Source organism: Amphiura filiformis, unplaced genomic scaffold (genome assembly GCF_039555335.1).
Source record: "Amphiura filiformis unplaced genomic scaffold, Afil_fr2py scaffold_47, whole genome shotgun sequence".
NCBI lineage: Eukaryota > Metazoa > Echinodermata > Ophiuroidea > Amphilepidida > Amphiuridae > Amphiura > Amphiura filiformis.
Genome location: NW_027305511.1, coordinates 773820 through 793831, shown reverse-complemented (window position 1 = coordinate 793831; position 20012 = coordinate 773820). Strand labels below are relative to the sequence as shown.

Here is a 20012-nt window from a genome sequence, read left to right as displayed (position 1 = left end):
ACAAAATGCATTGTTCCAATTTTAAATTAAAAAATTATACTTTGTTTCCTTGTCGAGATAAAAATTCTTAAAGTTATTTAGCTAAAAACAGTAAGTGACCCCTTAATTACCTTTGACACCAAAAAAAAAAATACCGTGCGTACATCAGGTAACACTAATTCAGGTATGATGATTATATTACTCTGGTCTGTTTACATTTTGAGATAAAAAATTTTTAAACTTTTTGATAATTTTGGTTTTTGACCGGAAGTAACCCCTTAATGACCTTTGACCCCAAAACTGTAGGCATCCTACATACCCTAGCTAGTAGCGATGCATGTGTGCTAATGGCGACTCTCTGCTATGTAATTTGTAAAGACAGTGATTTTTTGAATATTTTTTACAAATTTTTCAGACTTTTACCGGAAGTGACCCTTAATGACCTTTGATCCCAATTCTGTGAACAACTTTTAGACACTGGCTATAGATGATGCATGTGTGTAAGTGACGTTACGGTGCTATGTAATATGTGGGAGGAGTAGCATTTTTAGTGAAAATCCAAGTTTTGGCCATTGACCGGAAGTGGATGACATTTGACCGGAAGTTGATCATGTGACATCTGTGGCACCACCAAACGGTCCTACTGACCAAGTATGGTCATCATGCCTAAAAGCATGTGGCTACGATGGCTGATTATGATGTTGACAGAAGAAACCAGAAGAAGAATGCGGTAAAAACAATGCACAGCGCCGATGGCGGCTGTGCAAGAAGAAAGAACCTGTAAGAAAAAAGACACAGCCGTGACTAACGTCACGGCTGTGTAAGAAACCGCTGAGAAACAGGAGTCTAGCCGCCGCTCGGTTAGACTAAGAAACCGCTGAGAAACAGGAGTCTAGCCGCCGCTCGGCTAGACTAAGAAGAGTTAGGCTAGGCTAGGCTAAAGCACGTTAAAGGCAGTGCACTGTACATTTTTAATTTGTATGCATTTTCGCAGCTAATAATCTCCAAAAGGAATGTGTAGGCATTGTTATGTCCTATCACCTGTGAGTTAATAACAATACAATTTGGGTGTTGCTTAACTTAACCTTCTTTCAACGGTGTTCACGGTGTCGGAAAATGTTTGAATTTTAACATTTCAAATCTAACCCGCCATGTGTCAAGTAAGTTGAAATAAACTAAATAAATATCTAACTCATCTGAGACGCTAAGTTGAGGAAATTACCTAGCCGTTACTACGGCTAGGTCCTGAAATCTAACTGCTTCTTTGTTTAGTCTAGCCAAGCAACGGCTAGACTCTTATTTTCAGTGGTTTCTTCTTCTTCTTTCTTTCTTTCTTTCTTTTTTTCTTTCATTCTTTATTTTTTTCTAAAAATCTAAACAGCAGTGGCGTAACCAGTGGGGGCCTGATGCAAAAAAAAATCGCGAACATTTTTCGTGGCTCCCGTTTTCAGAGTTTCAGGTCCCCCCCAGTTTTGGACATGTAAATATTATGGGTCACCCCTATTTTTTCAGCCCCCACCCCTAGGAGGGTCAAAACTTTATATTACCCCCTTTTGGCATTAGCCCCCCCCCACAAGTGTTTGTGAACGGTCCCTTATGAATACATATCAGGGAACCGTTCACATACCGAACACAATAGTTTTGTTATAATGAAGTTCAATTTGTGCGTAACTAACAGGGACCGCTAAAGGAATTGCGACGAATCGTTAAAGCATAAATTTACCAAAGATATTAACCAAGCCATAAAAATATGAATATACATAACAATGTATTCAGACAATAAGACCTGTATTTTGGCTTAGGTCACAAGGTAACAATGATTCACGCATGAAATCCATTATGAGTATATGTAACTGTCACTTCATTCCTACCAATATTGTTGAGTGTATCAGTTATTTTGGAATTTATTTGTAAATATTACTACACTAAGTAGATCACGTTCTAAATTTACAAGAAACATCGTTTTTTTACAGTTTCATCCTAAACTAACAAACAAACATTGATAAGAGGTAAACTACTAGTAGACAATTACCTAAAATTTTCTGATCATTAAGATGTGCCCGAAAAACTTTAAAACAAATTCTATTAACACCGTTCATTGTTTTTTGCATTATTCCTCGTGTTGGAAAACAAATATTCAGGGAATGATAATGTGTAATAATAATAAATACAAAATAAATACAAAATTAGAGAAAATTGGGTTTTATGGACATTATGAAAACTTGTTTTGTGTATTGATCTGGATCACTTGATTGAATAGACCATGCGTGGTGATCATTAGATAACAATTAGTTTGGTTCCAGACTTGGGAATAAGTGAGCCAGGGGCTAATTGAATTGAGCATGTATGTTAGTTGCTGATAAAATTTCCTTAAAAAGGTAATTGTTTGTCACTTAATTGCTATTGGTTTTTTAAGTTTAGAGGGTTCAGGAAAGACAATGGGCGCGGGGTAAGCCAAGTGGTATCATGGTGAGTCAAAGGGTATCTTGGAAAGTCAATGGGCGTCATGGGGTGTTATGGTGAGTCAAGGGGTGTCATGGTGGGCAGAGGCGTAACCAGATCTGACCTTCCGGGGACAAGATTTAAAAATTTCCCAATTTCTGATCAAAAGTAGTAGTATTTATGTGCGAGCGATAGCTTGCCACGAAGCGGTAAACGGGCGGGGGTACAGGGCGGAGCCCCCTTAAGCTCCTGATTTTTGGCAAGCTAAAACATCAGTGTTTCAGACTACATATTTCACAATAAAAGTAGTATAGATTTGTTTGAAACTACACTAAAATTTGTACAACAAATGTTCCTTTTTTCTTCTCCTTTCCCCTTTCTTTTCTTCCCTCTTTCTTTCCTTTTTCTCCTTCTTTACCCTTTTCCCCACCTTCCCTATTTTTTGCATTTCTTCCCATTTTTTGTGTCCAGAGGGGGACAGCTTTCCCCCCGCCCCACCTCCACTGGTTACGCCACTGATGGTGGGTCAAAAGGTGTCATGGTGGGTCATGAGGTGTCATGGTTGGTCAAAGGCTAATATGGTTGGACAAGTGGTGTCATAGTGGGTCAGAGGTTTTATGGTGGATCAATATAGTGTTTAGTTTGACCCCAAGGGTTGCGTCGAATAAGTGAAAAATATACCTAATAGTTTTTGAATTACAAGAAAAATAGTAAATTTTCAGGGTTGCACATTTCTCCAATGCTTAAGCGATAAAATATATACATTTTGAAAATGTCAGTTACCGATACATTCCCTTAAAAGCGCATTGCCTGTCTTTTGATTTTGGACCCTTAATTGCCATGTGCCACGATTCGGAGGATCAGGAGGGTCACGGGGTGTCATGATGGTTCAAGGGTGCACTGCCAGGGTGGGTCGGGTGTGTTATGGCGGCTCAAGGGGTGTCAGGGTGAGTAAAGGGATGCCATGGCGGCTGAAGGGATGCCGAAGTGGGTGAATGGGTTGTCATGGTAGGTGAATGGGTGCCATGGTTTGATACGTGTCCGAAAATGGATGAAAACCCTGCCTGGAACAGTGGCTTAAGTGGGACTCCGCCATGCAAGTTGACACATCATGGAAGAAACTGCTATATGTATCAGATCTGGTACCCAAAGTCAGCACACTTATTTCAAGTTCATGAATAACATGACAAGAAAGCGGCCACACCCGGGCTGGTTGGGGGAGGGGTATGTGTGTGCAATGGTACACATGTACTGATGCCGGCAATAGCAACTCCTCGAAATTTCGTCAGTGAAACGTTGTTGAACTTTTGAAATGAGATCAAGATTAAAAGTTTTGATGTTATTTGCATTTCAAGCAAAAATTGTATTCTGGTTGTGGCTCCACGAGCTTCCATGCAGTCCCAATGATTATTGCAGTCAAATAGGACTCTTAATACATGTAGGCTTACACAATCTCGCGATTATCTGATAATGAAAGCTGCAGATTCTAGGGAGAATACAAATAAAATTACGATATAATTATGTTACTATATAGAAATGCAATTACTTTGTTTACTTACCAATTCTTGCAGCAAAACTCGCAAGAGAAATTGCTATGAATATGATCCAAACATATAGCGCCATGTCTCCTCTTGTAGTGCCCTACGCATTTAAGTCTACTTAAGTTCTGAACTGAGGGCAATAGATACTCCGAACGTTCTCCGTTAGTTCGACACTGCACTAGTTCGACACGGTAAAACATAATCCTAGCCCTAACTCTTATCCGATTCATATAACGTCATCCCAACCCTACTGCCTTAACACTAATCCTAACCCTAACACCAACCCTATTGAAACGCATAAGAAATCCAGATGTTGCTGTTGATAGGGTGTCGAACAAACGGCATTTCGAACAAGCGCATGAATGTATTTGATGGCACTCCCTATGAATGATTACGCCTGCTGGTTGATTTTGAACAATAAGTATTTCGGTTGACCTGTATCACGTGGGATTGAATTATCATTTTCATTGGTTAAACTAAAGACTCGCCTATACAGGTGTTTATATGCCTATTCTGTAAAGGTACTCAAGTGTTGAGCGGTTACCGTTTGAATCAGATACAAGAATAATCTGGTAGGTTGGATGGAATGTAAACCATGGTTATGCTGGTTTCATACTACCCTGCCGCTTGCCGCTGAGCGGCATGGCGCACGCGTATTGCAGACAAACGGACACAATCAAGGCTTGTCATTGGTTGAAAAGCCCTGCCGCTTGCCGCTGCGGCAAGCGGCAGGAAAGTATGCTGGAGGCTTTAGTGTCTCATGCACAACCCCCATATGTATGTTAACGTGATTATTGGAAGCTCCATTGCATATTTAGTCTATAAAAATGTCATTTCTCACAGCAATTTAAGTGCATTAAACACGTTACTAAAGTATTCTTCCGTTTTTATCATTTTAGTGCAGGATTGTTTTGTTTGGATGCATCAAAAACCTGCAGATCAAATTATGTGTGATGACTATTTTTCTAGAATATCTGTTGTATAACAAATAACGTTTTACCTAGCCCACTCTATAATCACTGAAAAGTGATAACCATACTAGTCATGTTGTTACGCTCCGGTGTCCTACTGATATTGACATTATATATATATTGGAAAAAGTAATAACCACAATACCACACTAAATAACCAATGCACGTCAAGCTAGTATGGTCTAAATAGGCTGTGATTTACGTTGCAATTAAAGGTGGTAGCCTAGGCTCATCTATTATTACTGAAAACGGGTGTTACTATTAGCTACTGGTTACTATCATGTTGACACGCCACGGTTATATATTGATATGTTGGTATTATCTCGCTATCAATCAATATAAGAAACCAGAATGTTGGCATTATATAAGATCTCTGTACATCAACCTAGTACATGTTTTGAGAGGATAACAGGTGCCGTGGACGACACTGCACTATGATCTGAGGAGCCTAATCCGGCAATAGCGTAAACAAAGGATAGCAGATGCATCTGAGGACCTTTTTCTGTAGTTAACATTTGCGTCGCATACATCATGTACGTAAGTATATAAAGGTTAGATTCCACGGTGTTCAGTTTTAGAACACACGTTTATTGCCATTACTATTAATTTTTCTGTTACTTAAGGGATGGGGTATGAACGTTTGGACAGTATTTATTGTGTGACATTGGAGCACATCAGACATATCTGAATACGAAGAATGCCCTTCTGATATCAAATAATTTTGATTTTTTGAAATTCGCAATGTAATACACATTTTATGGCAAATGATTAAAAATTGATTATTTTTTTATATTTAACAGTACTCGAAGTAAACTTTATAAATTCTGATGATTTATACTTAAAAAGTGTATGTAGATGGGATGAAAAGCCGACGATCAATTGAAAATTTTGACCTTTCGTATTTAAGATATGGATTTTTTTCCCAAAACACCAGAAAAAATAGGTCTTTTGGGGGAAAATATGAAAGGTCAAAATTTTCAATTGATCGTCGGCTTTTCCTCCCAGCTACATACACTTTAAGAATATATCATTAGATTTATAAAATTTACTTCGAGGACTGTTATATATTAAAATGTGAAAAATATCAAATTTTAATAATTTGTCATAAAATTTGTATTATATCGTGAATTTCAAAAATAAAAATTATTTGATATCAGAAAGACATTCTTCATATTCAGAATGCAATTAGATATGTCTGATGTGCTCTCATGTCCCACAAACAATACTGTCGAAACGCTCAAAACCCTAATTCCAGATCCCTTAACAAAAACAAAAGAAACTAGATCTGGGAACAGATCTGAACCTAGCCGGGCGTTCCGGGCCGGAAATGCTAATCTTTGACCTTTGATCCTATTTACATATAACTTGAGACAGAAAGGTACAATCACAATGGTGCATCACTGTAGCATGTAGGGGCTTTATCCGTCTCCCATAGGCTGAGATACAGCTACTTTTCCATAATTTTAAACATTTTTTTGCAAATTTGACATTTTGACCTCCTTAATGACCTTTGACCCCAATATAAAAAAAAACCGCATATACACCGAGAAAATGCATTGTTACAGTTTAAAAAAAAAAAATCTACTATGCTTAGTTATGGAGATAAAAATTCTTGAAGTTATTTAGCTTAAAACCGGAAATGACGTCTAAATGACCTTTGACCAAAAAATAAAAATACCGTGCATACATCGGATATTACTAATGCATATATGAAGTTTATGTCACTCTGGTCTGGTTACGTTTTGAGATTTAAAAAAATGAACATATTTGATGATTTTTGGTTTTTGACCGGAAGCGACCCCTTAATGACCTTTGACCCCAAAACTGTAGACACCCCAAAGACCCTGGTTGGTAACAATACATGTGTGCTAATGACAACACTCTGCTATGTAATTTGTAAAAACAGTGATTTTTGAATATTTTTAGCTTTCAGACCGGCAATGACCCCCTTAATGACCTTTGACCCAAATTCTGTGAACAATTATTAGGCACTGGATATAGCCGATGCATATGTGTAAGTGACATCATCGTACTATGTAATTTGTGGCAGAAGAAGCATTTTGAAGATATTTGGTTTTATACCGGAAATGACCCCTTAATGACCTTTGACCCCAAATTTGTGAACATCATATAGACACTGGATATAGCCGATGCATATGTGCAAGTGACGTCATTGTAGGATGTAACATGTAGGAGAAGAAGCATTTTGAAATTTGTTGCCAGAAGAAGAAGAAGAAGAAAGATCCGATAGGATCACAGGACCTAGCCGGATCCCCGGCTAGGTAATTTATTAGAATTAGGGTTCAAACCAACAACCTATGGATCCATAATCCAGAGACTATACTATACCGACAGGCGTCTGTTAATCATACTTACAGATTAATAGTACTATATTATATTACCAATGCATTAGTATTATCGCATTTTGTGGTTTTTTTTTGTCAAACCGTTTTAATTACATTTAAATGTCGGTTTATACAGTTTAGTTTATACAGTTTTAGTTTATACAAAGGTCATAAAAACATATTTAGACCGTTTTACATAAAAACCACTACAACAACATTGCATAAAGGTTGAGGAAACGTGATTGCAAAATATTTAAATACAATATCAGAATATTTGCGTCAAATTTAAAAAAAAATCGTTTTCTTAATGGTATTACTTTAGTAAAACGTTTTATACCCTTTATATAACCCGACGTTTTCTGCAAAACAAAATGTGTTTGCTGCTGGAACCTACGTTGGCACAACGCATATACCATTATATATATCAGTATTATGGTTAGCATATTGTCATGCTGTTGATTACCATGATGCCTCATAACAAACTGTTTACACTTGACTGATTCCAGATTCATAACAAGTTCATATATGACAAAAGAACTTGCTAGCAGAAAGATATTAAGGTTATATACATCTAGCAGTTTTGTAAAGCAGATTGTTCAGTTGACATGTCAACTTTCTAAACGGATTTCCATGTCATGGCAGTAAGCGCCCTTTGATGTTCTCAATGTTTCAATGATTGCAAATTCTAGCAAATTCTACCATAACAAGTTCATGGTCTGCTTGCTTCAAATATACAACTTAGTTGCCCTTGAAATTATATTCATATCAATAGTACTACCATTAGTTATTACTTTTTTGTTGCAAATCTGATACATCGATGTGTGGCCAGCATGAAAAAGAACCCCAAAACGATATGAAATCTGCACCATAAATCGTATAACTCTAAGTCAATATTATAAACAATGTATTCCCCTTCTAAAGAGAAGTTATTAATTGGTAGAACACCAGCGCTGTTACGTTCGGAGCCTTATTTCACCCTTTTTATGATGAGCACTCCATTGTAGTTTTTTTCTTGTGAAGGATGCTTGGGAATGGTTCATTGAACTATGTCTTTTCTCCTTGTTTACTTAAAAACAAATAAAAACAAAATCAGCGTATACTTACAAGTGCCACACACCGACATCGCCTGGTTAATAATTACATTGTACAGCAGAGACACTAAAACGAATACACGGGCTCGATACACGTGAATGTGCTATGCACGATTTGATATTCAGACGATACATATTTGGATACCGGGATAGAAAATGATGAATATCTCCCGTATTTTTTGTTATTCTAAAGAAGCCATATTTTTTGCTTGTACTTGAATATATGTGTTGAAAGGATATGGTAGTCGTTAGCCTGCGCATTGAGAAAGAAGCGTGCGTATTGAGCTCAAAAAACGGACAATAAATCCGATTTTATATGTGCCAAACTATAGCGCAGAATAGGCCACTCGTGGAGGCAGTCTAAAGCAGATGACCTCATGGCGTATACCATGCTCACTCACACACACAGAGGTCAGTCACAAGGCTATTGTCAATAGCCTTAGTCAGATGTGCCTCGGCCCATTATGCGTCTCAAAATTATTAAACAGGTCGGAACAAAATGGCCATGCGTGGCTGTGGATTCAACCTACCATGGCGATTTCTGCCATGAAGATATAGGGGCGATGACACTGTGTACCACACAGTACTGTTGCAACGTCGACCCGGGGTGATGTAAAGCAGCAGACAGGACTAGCATAGAGCTATCAATGAGGAATAGTTGTTTCACTGGTTAAACATCAATACCGTCACCATCGATGTCTATTTTCACAGTATTGTGTGCACTGGGGTCTTTGGACTTGATACCAGGCTTTGGCGGGTTAAACCGGTTTTTATGAGCGCTCAACCGTCCCTCTTGCCTCCTAGTGCTTTATTGGTGAAGTTAGGCCCATGTGGTTGAATGCTTTGTTTTGACGGCATAGCCAGGTAACGTAGTTAACTCTGAGTGCCGTCTTCGAGGTTGTGCCCATGCTGATTTTTCTCTTCCCACTTGGATGGAACTCCCAAAGCTGCAAGGCATTTTCTCAGTGAGGTATTGTAAAAGCATCTCAAAGCTGCAAGGCATTTTCTCAGTGAGGTATTGTAAAAGCATCTGCTTCCTACTTCAATTGGAATGTAGTGAATGCACCAACTTCTATTCTCGCACTCAGTTACAAGGCCTTGACATTTGCCTTTTTCCTGGCATATGCATTTGACAGGTTCTCTTCCATTGGAACCTTGAGTTCAATTATAATTACTGTTCTTGGCCTTTCAGGTAGATGGTAATGTCAGGACGTTTAGCTATCTCTGCTATTTGGGGGAGGGAACACTATTTGTTTGTGTTCTTCATCCATTAAGACCTCCCAGTCGTTGGCCTTTTGTAGAGGATGTTTGTACATTCCTTCTTTGGAAGAGGCAAGGCTGGGTTCCTTTTGGCTGTACCATCTGCAGTGCGGAATGCGATAGTAGCGATGTAGCTTGTATTGTCTGGCACACTATGTTTCCTTTGGTTAGCCGCATCGATGAAGGGCATCAAACCTTCTGTTTTGGCTTTTAAGGTTTGGTCATAACGCCAGTTGTATCGACCACTTTTCAGTGAGAAGTTGCAGCCATTTAGTATATGGAACAGTGTACTCTTGCTGTGATGGCATATCTGGCAGGATCCTATATTGTTCTTGCCCCATAATCTCAGGTTCGTGGGGGTTGGCAGTTGCTCATGTATGGTGATGATATGGGACGACAACATCTCGGGTGTCCATACGTACAGCAGCTTCTTCCATGATGTATCAACTTGCATGGCGGCGTCCCACTTAAGCCACTATCCCTGCTAAGCACAACCATATAGGAAGACAAGCAAATCATCTTCATCCACTGCTTTGATAAGACCGCTCAAGCACTTTCTGTGTTCTCGAGGCTTCATGTCTTTGATTAGCTTCTAGTTATTTCTAAAGCCAAGGACTGCTCTATCTGTCTATCCTCTGCACATCTCATTTAGTATCAGGTGGCGTTCTCGTTGCCCTAGTTCCTTGACCCCATTCCATCTGACTTGCTTTGCCTTGGAGACAGTATTTGTACAGAGCTTGAGTACTTCCATCTATAGAGTGTTTGTTGATATGGTGCTTGCTGACCTGAATGAAATTTACAGAAGTGGTGAGCCTCTTTAGTTGTAGGCCGTACCTATTCCTACTTCCTTCGGTACAGGGCGGTGCTGGTGGTGTATCGGCTTACTCCAGCCCTTCGTTTCAAGTGCTTGGTGCAGGTTGCCTCCAGATTCTCGAGGAACGTAATTAGGAAGTTATAGATGGTGGACTCCATGTCAGTTTGGGTATGATTGCGTTGTTGTAGATCCATATCTTCAAAATACCGTTGAGTTGGCTTTTGTCCGTTGTTTTGCGCAAATGTGCCAGTTTGTCTTTCACGGATTGTCTGATGGCATGGTCTTTCATGTCTTCAAAGATTAACTTGCCAAGATATCTCACCGGCTGACTGTGGATACTAGCAATTTCTCCTCCATCAATTGTTAACTTAGGGTCGTATGCAGCATATAGAGTTATCTGTCCTTCTTATCTTTGTGTACTGCTGTTTGGGATGAACGTCTTCATTGCATGCGAACGGCATTTGATTATTTTGGCTTTCATGGTGCGTGTCCACATGTAGAAACCATTGACTATGTTGATCAACTTCTGGCTATCTTCTGGGCTTTTGACAATCAGTGTGAGATCATCTGCGTAGGCCTTAGCAGAGGATTCGGTGGTTGTGTTACTCATTAGGTACCCAAGGTGGCTGTATTTATCAAGCAGATAAAAACCCAAGTTGAAGACAGCCAGAAATAGGATCTAGGATAGTGGTCACCTTTGGAACAAACCAATATTACATTGTATGCAGCCTGTTTTCAAATCCTTTGTCTTTACAGGAATGTAACTCTCATCATAGTATTTATAGAGCATCCTCTGGATTTTATCTAGGACATGGTACCATTCCAATGCAAACTGCGTTGTGTGGTACAGTGCCCTGTGCATTTTAGAGATCAAGCCATGTTGTCACAATAGGATTTCAATTTATTTTGGCATCCAGGAGCACCTTGGTTAGAGTCTTTGTACATTCTACACAGCCGGATACATTATCCATGATTCCTTTCGGAATCGATTTGTCAATGTAGTTGTTTTAGTCAGGTAGGTGATAGTCCCTTGAGCTAGGATTCCCATTCCACGATTACCACTGGAGTTCTCGTCATTCTCCAACTCAAAGGTATATTTCTAGTCCTCCATTTACGGCATGTTACTTCGTGCTGAATTTTTGTTGTTTTAGGGCACTTTTTCCAACTAAGTAGGGAATGCGGTTAGTTCCCGGAGCACTGGAATGTCTTCCTTTCAACAGGCAATTTGTAAATTGGGCAAGACTTGGTGGTTTTGTTGGTATTGAATGGTTTCTTTGGGCATGGTGGCCTTCTCATCCGCTTTAGTGGGTGGTATTTGTATTCACGTTTCTTGTCATCGTTGACTGGTTTTCTGCTACATGATTTTAGAAAGTTGGAGTTCTGTTTTCATTCGGATAAATAAGTTTCTTGGTAATTTGGTAAGGTTTTTTTTTTTGGAGTTTCTGAAGAGCTGTGCTAATGGATGTTTTTCATCTGCAGATTCTAAACGTTGTTGTGTTGCCTTATAATCTTATGGAAGTCTTTCTTCAGCTTCTTAGTCTCCACCTTGTCTCTATTTTTAGCGCCAATTTGAATTGGCGTTTTGTCTCCTTCTTGAGACATCTCAACTTTCTTTGTTGTCTTTATGTCTTTGGTTTGCTATCTGCCTTTTTGATGATGCTGGTGTCACACCGAATCTGTCCACTAATCTTGTGTGGACGTTATTCTCTAAGTTGTTGAGCTGCTCGGCATGTGATCCTCTGTGGGTAATTCTTCGTACAGCTGGTCATCTAAAGCTTTCCATGCATCACTATCAGATGGTTTTGGTAAGTTGATGTTTTCTTTGACATCGGGATTTACACAGTTCAAGTGGGCACTCTCGTTGGTCTTTCTTTGGTGGTTGTAGCTCTTGTCTGTCGTCTTCGAAGCGCTGTGGGTTTTACCCTGTCTTCTCATCGCGTGTACTGAGGCACTTGGGTGTGCCGACTGGCACGTTTGCTTTTGAACAGCTTGACTGTGATGAGCACATTTTGCTTGACATTTCAATTCAGATCCTGTTATGTCCCCCTCTGATAGGACATATTATTCTAAATTTTTGTTTGATCATTTTTGACAAGGCAAACTAATCAAATTCAATAAATTTGGTACCAGAAGCATTTTGGCGAGTATATCCGATTCATTTTATGAGGGTCTGCCTGGAAAGATTGATTGATTGATTGATTGATTGATTGATTGATTGATTGATTGAAAGCAGTGCTTGTAACTAAATCTATTTTATCCTCAATAAAGAAAGCTTACTATCAATTTTGAAGAGATATCAGATTTTAATTTTGAAGCATAAGGTGTTTTGTCCTCCATCTGAATAGTGTCCAAGGCAAAGTATTCGAAAATGAGTACATGATTTTAAGAGTGTGTAGTCACTTTTTAGTTTTTCCCTCATTTTTTTACATTTTCTTTCAACCTTTTTTATTTACTTATTTATTTCTAATTATTATTCTATTATTTTCTTCTAATTTTAACATCTAACGTCAATATCCTCTTTCGTTTTGTGATTGGCGTCATCAAAATAAGAAAAGTAAGGACCCGAAAGCCAAGATCGCAAGGGGACCCTATCAGCCGACTTGTTGATAGTTTAAATAGGCCACTGATTTATGATCACGACCTAGATCGTAATACAGGAACGTTGCCAAAGATCCTTCTCTAAAAGAGTAAGGTCAAAGTTGTATTTATTTGTCACCAATAATTCAATAATATTTTGCAGATATTTCATTCACAGATAAGAGGTCTCAAAGGTTACGGTTACAGTGACGGCGAATGCGTTTAGCTCTGTGAGTATTTTGTTTTAATTAATAATAATGATATTAATATTTAAATTTCTCAACTAGAAACAACGAGTTTCTTTGTATGATTGCTTTATTTACCAATGTATTTTTGATGCAAAGGTTTATTCCAGTTGAAATCCAAACACCCTATGGAAGACTTGCCCTGATTCGTCCGCGTAAGGAGTGTGAATTTAAAATGCGGTTACCTGAATTTTGAAATCTATCATACTTGTGTAGAAGATGACCCGAGATTAAGCTTTCTTCCATAGGGGGTGCATGGATTTCAGCCGGAATAGCCCAATTATTATTTTCAACTCATTTGTTGTTTACACTCTTGTGTTTCTTTTCAATTAGTGCATGCGCAGTTAACACATCTTCTGATTATTTTGTGTACTACCAACACCACCAATGATACATCACGGTTCCTAGTTTGAAAGTCCGATTTCATAGTATTGAAGAAACAATATCAAGTAAATTGGAGCCATGGCATCTGGTGACGTCTATCCATTGGATACGTGGGATTATGTAGTGTTTTCATTATTTTTAGCCGTTTCTGTCTTGACGGGACTTTATCATGGTTTTGCTAAAGGTGGACAACGGTCTACAAGACAGTAAGTTCTTTGAGAGGCATATTTCCTAATCCATGCATAAAGCAAAATTGATACTCCATCGCTGAGCGATGAACTTGGCGGAGTCGTTACTCTTTAGGTCTAATCTCTGTAATTAAATTACATTATGAAGAATCTGGGCCGTGGGGATAATTATGGCGCACTATAAATCACCTAGTGACTTTCAGGCAGTATAGACCTTTTCAAATCGAAGTTTTCCGAAATTTGTTATGGATAACCCCGTTTACAATTCCGGGTCATCGACGCTAACGCAAACACAACTATTACGTCTGAACACAAATGGGCGTGAAAGACACGGTCAAGCGTTGGGTATGGCTAGTGTAAGAGATTGATATCTATATTGCGAAGACCAAATCAAATGTGCCGCAGACGACAAACATTTGCACTTTCTTTTACTGTCACATTGTGAAGTGCCAAATAGTTGAAGTGTTAGTTCAATACCTTTAGAAAATATTTCTCTGTGATGTCTCATGTTGATTTTGGCTAAATACGTTGTATTTTCATTCAAAAGGGTATTGATTCTGCTTGATTCATTGTGCACCAATTTGACCCCCTAGCTTACTGAATAAATACTGCGGTTTTCCGATCTTGATTTGAAATGGTCCATAGACCACGCGTTATGTGACATGTTGAAAGCGAATATTTACAGTGAAGTTTATAGTCAAACTTCAGCGGTTTTAGAATAACATAATTTTGCTATGATATATAACACAAGACACATTTTAGAATAATTGTTTAATCAAATGGCGACGTAAAATGGTGATATCAAAAGTGGTGGTTTTCAAAGAAACTGAAATAAATACTCGTTCTATGTTTACAGATACCTTCTTGCCGATCGCAATGTGTTTAGCGTCCCTGTTGCAATGACGCTTCTTGCGTCCTTCCTATCTCCCATTACACTGTTAGGAGATCCTGCAGAAACATACGTCAATGGTGGTTTCTACTTTGCCGTCATCTTTAGCAACTTTCTGCTCTATCCTACCATTGCATTGTTCTTTGTACCAATGTTTTACAATCTGGAGATTACAAGCGTGTATGAGGTGAGAAATGTTGTCTTTAATCAAAGAGCCTGATATGGAAACTGTACACATCATAATAATAAATATTTATCCAACTTTTTATTTTTATTTGGCCTATTATAATTCAAGTCCGAATTAAAAAGACTAGTTTGCGAATGACGTCCTGTCAACTATATTGAATCTGCTGTACTGCGAAGGTCAGCAACCAATCCAGCAGCGCTTTTGCCCTGACGTCAGACGCAAACTATTTTTTTTAATTCGGTCTTTGATTATACCTCAATTGAGATTGCCGTATTCGGAAACCCTGCTCAATACACGAATACAAGCAGTACGCTGGGGATAACCATTGACACTTACAGAATATGATATAGGTGTAGTATTATTATGATCAAAACATTACGGGATCATGGTTATTGAATTTTTCCAATTAGAGTAGCAGCTACACAACTCGATTTGAGGTCAGTGAAGTGACGACACTGACTTTGAACATAAGGCTTGGTATCAATACGCTTCATTTTACGTAGCCTATGCTAGTGGTAGCAGCAATTTTCTGCAATTATTTTCTATGAAATCCGCCATGTTGTCAAATGACGTCATTTCAACTATGTCTCTATAGCAATATCCTGAACTTTACGAAGCCCCGTATGCAGCAGCTAAGTTTCTGCATCAAATGCGCTGCTAGCCCTGCGTTATTACACAAAGCCCATATGTTTTTAATAGTGCGCATTATATGAATGGGTCTGATCAAATTGGTTTGTTTTGTGTATTACAAATCAAATTGGTTGTATTTTTGTTAACTTTGTCTACCATCCCTGTGGTTTTGGATTTTTTCTAGTGCAGGAACTATGTACACCAATCTGGTTTACATACTGCATTAGTTTTTATCTTGTCTTTGTCTTTACTCCCCACAACAAATTGGTATACCTGGCTCGAATCTTTCCATTACAAATCATTGATTGTCATTCCCTGCTTACTAAGTATATCTATCACAATTTTAACATATTATAAAGGTTAAACATGATATATTTCTACACAGTACCTGGACCGCCGATTTGGTCTCATCATTCGTATATTTGGAGCCATGGTGTTTTTCTTACAGACGGCGTTATACATGGCAATTGTGTCCTATTCACCTGCTATTGCAATCGAAACAGGTAAGAGAAGAATGTCCTCGGGGATCGGGATGCACTTGAAGCAATAATATGTGATTTACATAAAGAATAGATTCCCATTTTAGTGTTCACTGTTCACATTGTCCCCTTTTAATTTTGAGCCAAACACATGAGGTAAAAATAAGAAAATTGCTATTTTATTCCACCACCTAGAGTGCGTCTATTAGGTCGTCAATCATATGTAATATTATTGAACGGAGCTTCACGCAGATGGGACGTATATATAAGATATAAGAAAGAATATAGAATATAGCAATATGCATAATATTAATGATACACATACACGGCAATGCATATGCACGAGAGGTGTTATAGCCATCAGTAGATCGGACTCATTACAATCATGCAAAAAGTGGAAATTCTATCAACATTGAGGTCATAGCTGTAGAGCAAATCAAATATCACGGCTTTAACAAAATTAATATGCTCCACAGATCTCTCAGTGTTATTTTAGTGGAGTAGCGTGGGTCATCACAAGCACACAAGCCGTGTGGGTGCGTTGGTTTTTGCCTTCAATCGGGGATACATTCCATTTTTTTAACCTGTAATTGTGGATATACCGCCAACCGGTGATATCCCCGATTTTTAAACGGACTCTATACAGGGTAACAGGGGATATAAAGCGTGTTACGACACTCTACAGGGCAATAGGGGGTGATGTCTCCATTTGCCCTGCACACCGTCATCATCCCTATATCTTCGTGTTAAAAATTGCCGTGATAGTACGATGAATCCTCACGTTTTCAACAACTACGCATGGTGATTTTATTCGAGATAGGCCGTGCAACTCAGGCTAAGCATACAATTTGAGATTTTGAGCGCCTGCCACACTGTTTCTATTCTATGTTTTACGATTTTCGCATGATCAATATATGGCTGGCCGTAACCGCCACAACGTGGAGCTGCTACGCGTAGCTTACTTTTCGCTTCGCGGAGCTAAATTGACCAATCATGTTAGATCTTTTCATTACGCGGAGCCAGTGGATGCATCCTCGTTCCAGAGAGAGAGAAAACCCTTGCCAAAATTAATGTTTACTATGGGGATTTTAAATGAATCGATTGTAAATAAACCACGACCAGTTGTACAGGATCAATACAATTGTTTGATTAGTGTATAGTCAATGTTACCTTGCATGCATGTGTCATGTGTGTGGCGTGTTTGTTTGTTTGTTTGTCTACTGTGTCAGGCCAGGATCACTGACACCCACGGTACTGATACTCTCATACTATCACGGTGATCATATTGTTGAATGTTGTTGACTTAAAAATAATCATGATGCAGTCATGTCTACAGTAGAACTCACCACGACCTTTGAAGGACTTAAACCCTATTAAAAGCTATTAAACCAAGATAACACTCAATGAAAACGGCTCAACTATGTTACATCAGATCTTCTCTGGTTAAATACATACTGCACTTGTGTCTGTTTTACCTGTGCAATGAGCAATGAGCTAGTATTATAGTTTCAGTTGGGTGAACGATTATAAAGCGAACGCAAGGTAACAATACTGTGGGCTTTTGTTTACGAAATGAGACAATAGTCTGCTTATTGTTAACCAGCGTTCTTGAAAATGAGAAGCTTCATGACATAACACGGTTTAGAAATAATTTCTTCATATTTTTTGGTACAAAAGTACCAATATTTCCAAACACCTAAATTAGCTAAATATTTAGGACATGTTACAAAACTATATTTTCTAGAATTTCAGAGAATACTTTAAATATTGGCCGGTTATTTTTTACACAGTGGTGACGTCAACTAGGCAATGGCCTATACTTCTAACATACACTATTTGTAGAGGTCACGCGTCAATGGTGAGTGCACTGAGTATTGTGTATAGGAAAACGGACAGTAACTACAGTATGTATGGCCTACTACTTTTGGGAGCACGTGTGGCCGAGTGGGTAAGGCGCCCGACTCATAATCCATAGGTTGCGAGTTCGAGCCCCGCTCGTGCCAACGTGTTGTGTCCTTGGGCAAGGCACTTTATCCTCATTGCCTACTGGGGGATGGGGTTGGGTTGGATTGGATGTTTGTATAGTTGTTTGTTTCAATGTTGCAATATTGGCGCTGATTAAGCTGCTGCCTGCAAAATTGCATTGTGTCTGTTTAGGTGTGTTTAATGTACAATTCTAGCAATTTGACCTGCGGGTCACCATTAGAGTTTGAAATAAAACCTTCCTTTTTACTAGTATATAAAGTAAATCCGTTATACAAATTAGCTCCCGGCGATACAATGCAGATCGCAGAACTGTGTGCATAGTTTACCACCACTCTGCCTAGCTATATAGTTATGTACAATACTGTATGAGTTTCTTATGAGTGCATGTGCATCTTAATAATAAGTCAGTTCGTACTTTTCATAAACTACTTTTTGAATCATAACTTTCGTGACCGAGGATATCTTGCAACTACGTGACGCTCGTCTGGCAAATTCTTAATGAATAAATTCGCTTCACGTAATGAGTAAGTCGTACTTAATTAGTCAGTTTTACCTCCGAGTAATGAAAACTCTAACATGATCATGATTGGTCAATTTGGCTCCACGGAGCAAAAAGTCAGCTACGCGTATATCCAGCTCCACGTTGTGGCGGTTGCGGCCTACCATATCAGTATCCCATATGATATTTCTATTGCAAGAAAATTTTATTTGTTGTCAGGTTTTATCTTAAATACACTAACTGGAAATTAAATACACTAATTAGTGAGGACCGGTATTTTGCTGTGGATATGTTTAACTGCAATCTGCGGGTAAAAATTTGAAATCATGAGTAAAAATTTTGATCATATTCAACTCTTTGAGAAAAAATTTATATAAAAGAATGCATGTAAAATCCAGCTGCAATACAATGTACATTATTGACACACTATCACTCTCTTTATCTACGGCAATAATAGAATATCGATTTCAATCGAATTGAATACGATGCTCAGTTTTGAGTTTATAGTTGACTACTAAGCGACCTAAGCGATCGATTGCTAGCCAATCAGATAGAACTCCTTTCCTTGCGTTCGGTGAAATACCAGTCGCCCGTCGCTCACCAACGGAGTATTAAATTTATATTTATCGAATAGGAAGTCGACACTGTGCCCTGTAGAGAGTCAGGAATGTTAGACATTTTCCTAGTCAACTGGGGAAGATCGGGCTCTATTATGTGCCAACTGGGTGTCCCCATTTTCATGGTTACGCAACCTGTGTAAAATGTGTGTATCCCCGATTGAAGGGAAAAACCAGTGGGGGTGGGGGTGTGTGTGTGTGGGGGGGGGGGCCACACAACCCGTTTTTCGACAATTGTCCTATGGGATTCTTTTTAAATTTCAGGCCGAATTGGGGTGGGGGTGTTGCACTATGACGCTACGCCACTGCTGTTTTTTCCCGCCCAGCTCCAAAAAACGCCTGCATTTGATCAAAACTGAGCACTGAAAGACCCACATTGATTTTCATAATAAATTTCATTTCTGGGGTGCAGTTTTAGTCCAGAAAGCAAAGAAAGTCCCTTGATTCTAACAGGTTGAAGCTCCGAAAGACTCGGTTCACTGACTCTTAAATATCCATCATTTATTATTATGCCCCCTCCCTCCCCCGGTAGAATATTGCTATAATTATTTAAACTAAAGCAACACTTTGCTTCATTTTGATTTTGAGTATTATTATCACCCCTCCCGTTGCTCCGTAATTGTCAATACAATTCTAATAACATCCACGTATAATGTCCGTATAGCTCGTCAACAAGGGGGAAGTTTACCAGTTCAGTAGGCTGTATGTATTGGTCGATCAGTCTAGTCAGCCTACTAAAGTGCTAATATTAAGCAATGGCATAAAACTGTCTATAAGTGCTAATATAAGGTATCTTAATGCAGCGTGACAACGCCCTCTGTTGCTACTCAGTTAATGATGTAATGTCATTTATTCCTTAGCAGCATAGTTTGACGAGAAAAGACTACA

The 20012-nt window shown here is 38.7% G+C and overlaps 3 protein-coding genes across 3 annotated transcripts in view; 1 reads left to right on the top strand and 2 right to left on the bottom strand.

Moving 5' to 3' along the window:
- The window catches only part of LOC140144275 (uncharacterized), a 73852-nt gene extending 69808 nt beyond the window's left edge, over positions 1–4044 (bottom strand). The window contains exon 1 of the mRNA XM_072166094.1: positions 3981–4044. Coding sequence (XP_072022195.1) covers positions 3981–4044 — 64 coding nt within the window. The remainder of the gene's footprint in view (positions 1–3980) is intronic.
- A 5595-nt stretch (positions 4045–9639) lies between these two features.
- LOC140144274 (uncharacterized) lies at positions 9640–10083 on the bottom strand. Its single transcript, XM_072166093.1, has one exon. It carries the CDS (start codon positions 10081–10083, stop codon positions 9640–9642), a length of 444 nt encoding a protein of 147 aa, XP_072022194.1.
- Positions 10084–13186: 3103 nt separating this feature from the next.
- On the top strand, positions 13187–16093 carry LOC140144273 (sodium-coupled monocarboxylate transporter 1-like). Its single transcript, XM_072166092.1, has 4 exons — positions 13187–13250; positions 13599–13855; positions 14694–14913; positions 15929–16093. Exons 2-4 carry the CDS (start codon positions 13728–13730, stop codon positions 16091–16093), a joined length of 513 nt encoding a protein of 170 aa, XP_072022193.1. The 5' UTR covers positions 13187–13250; positions 13599–13727.
- The last annotated feature ends 3919 nt before the right edge of the window (positions 16094–20012 follow it).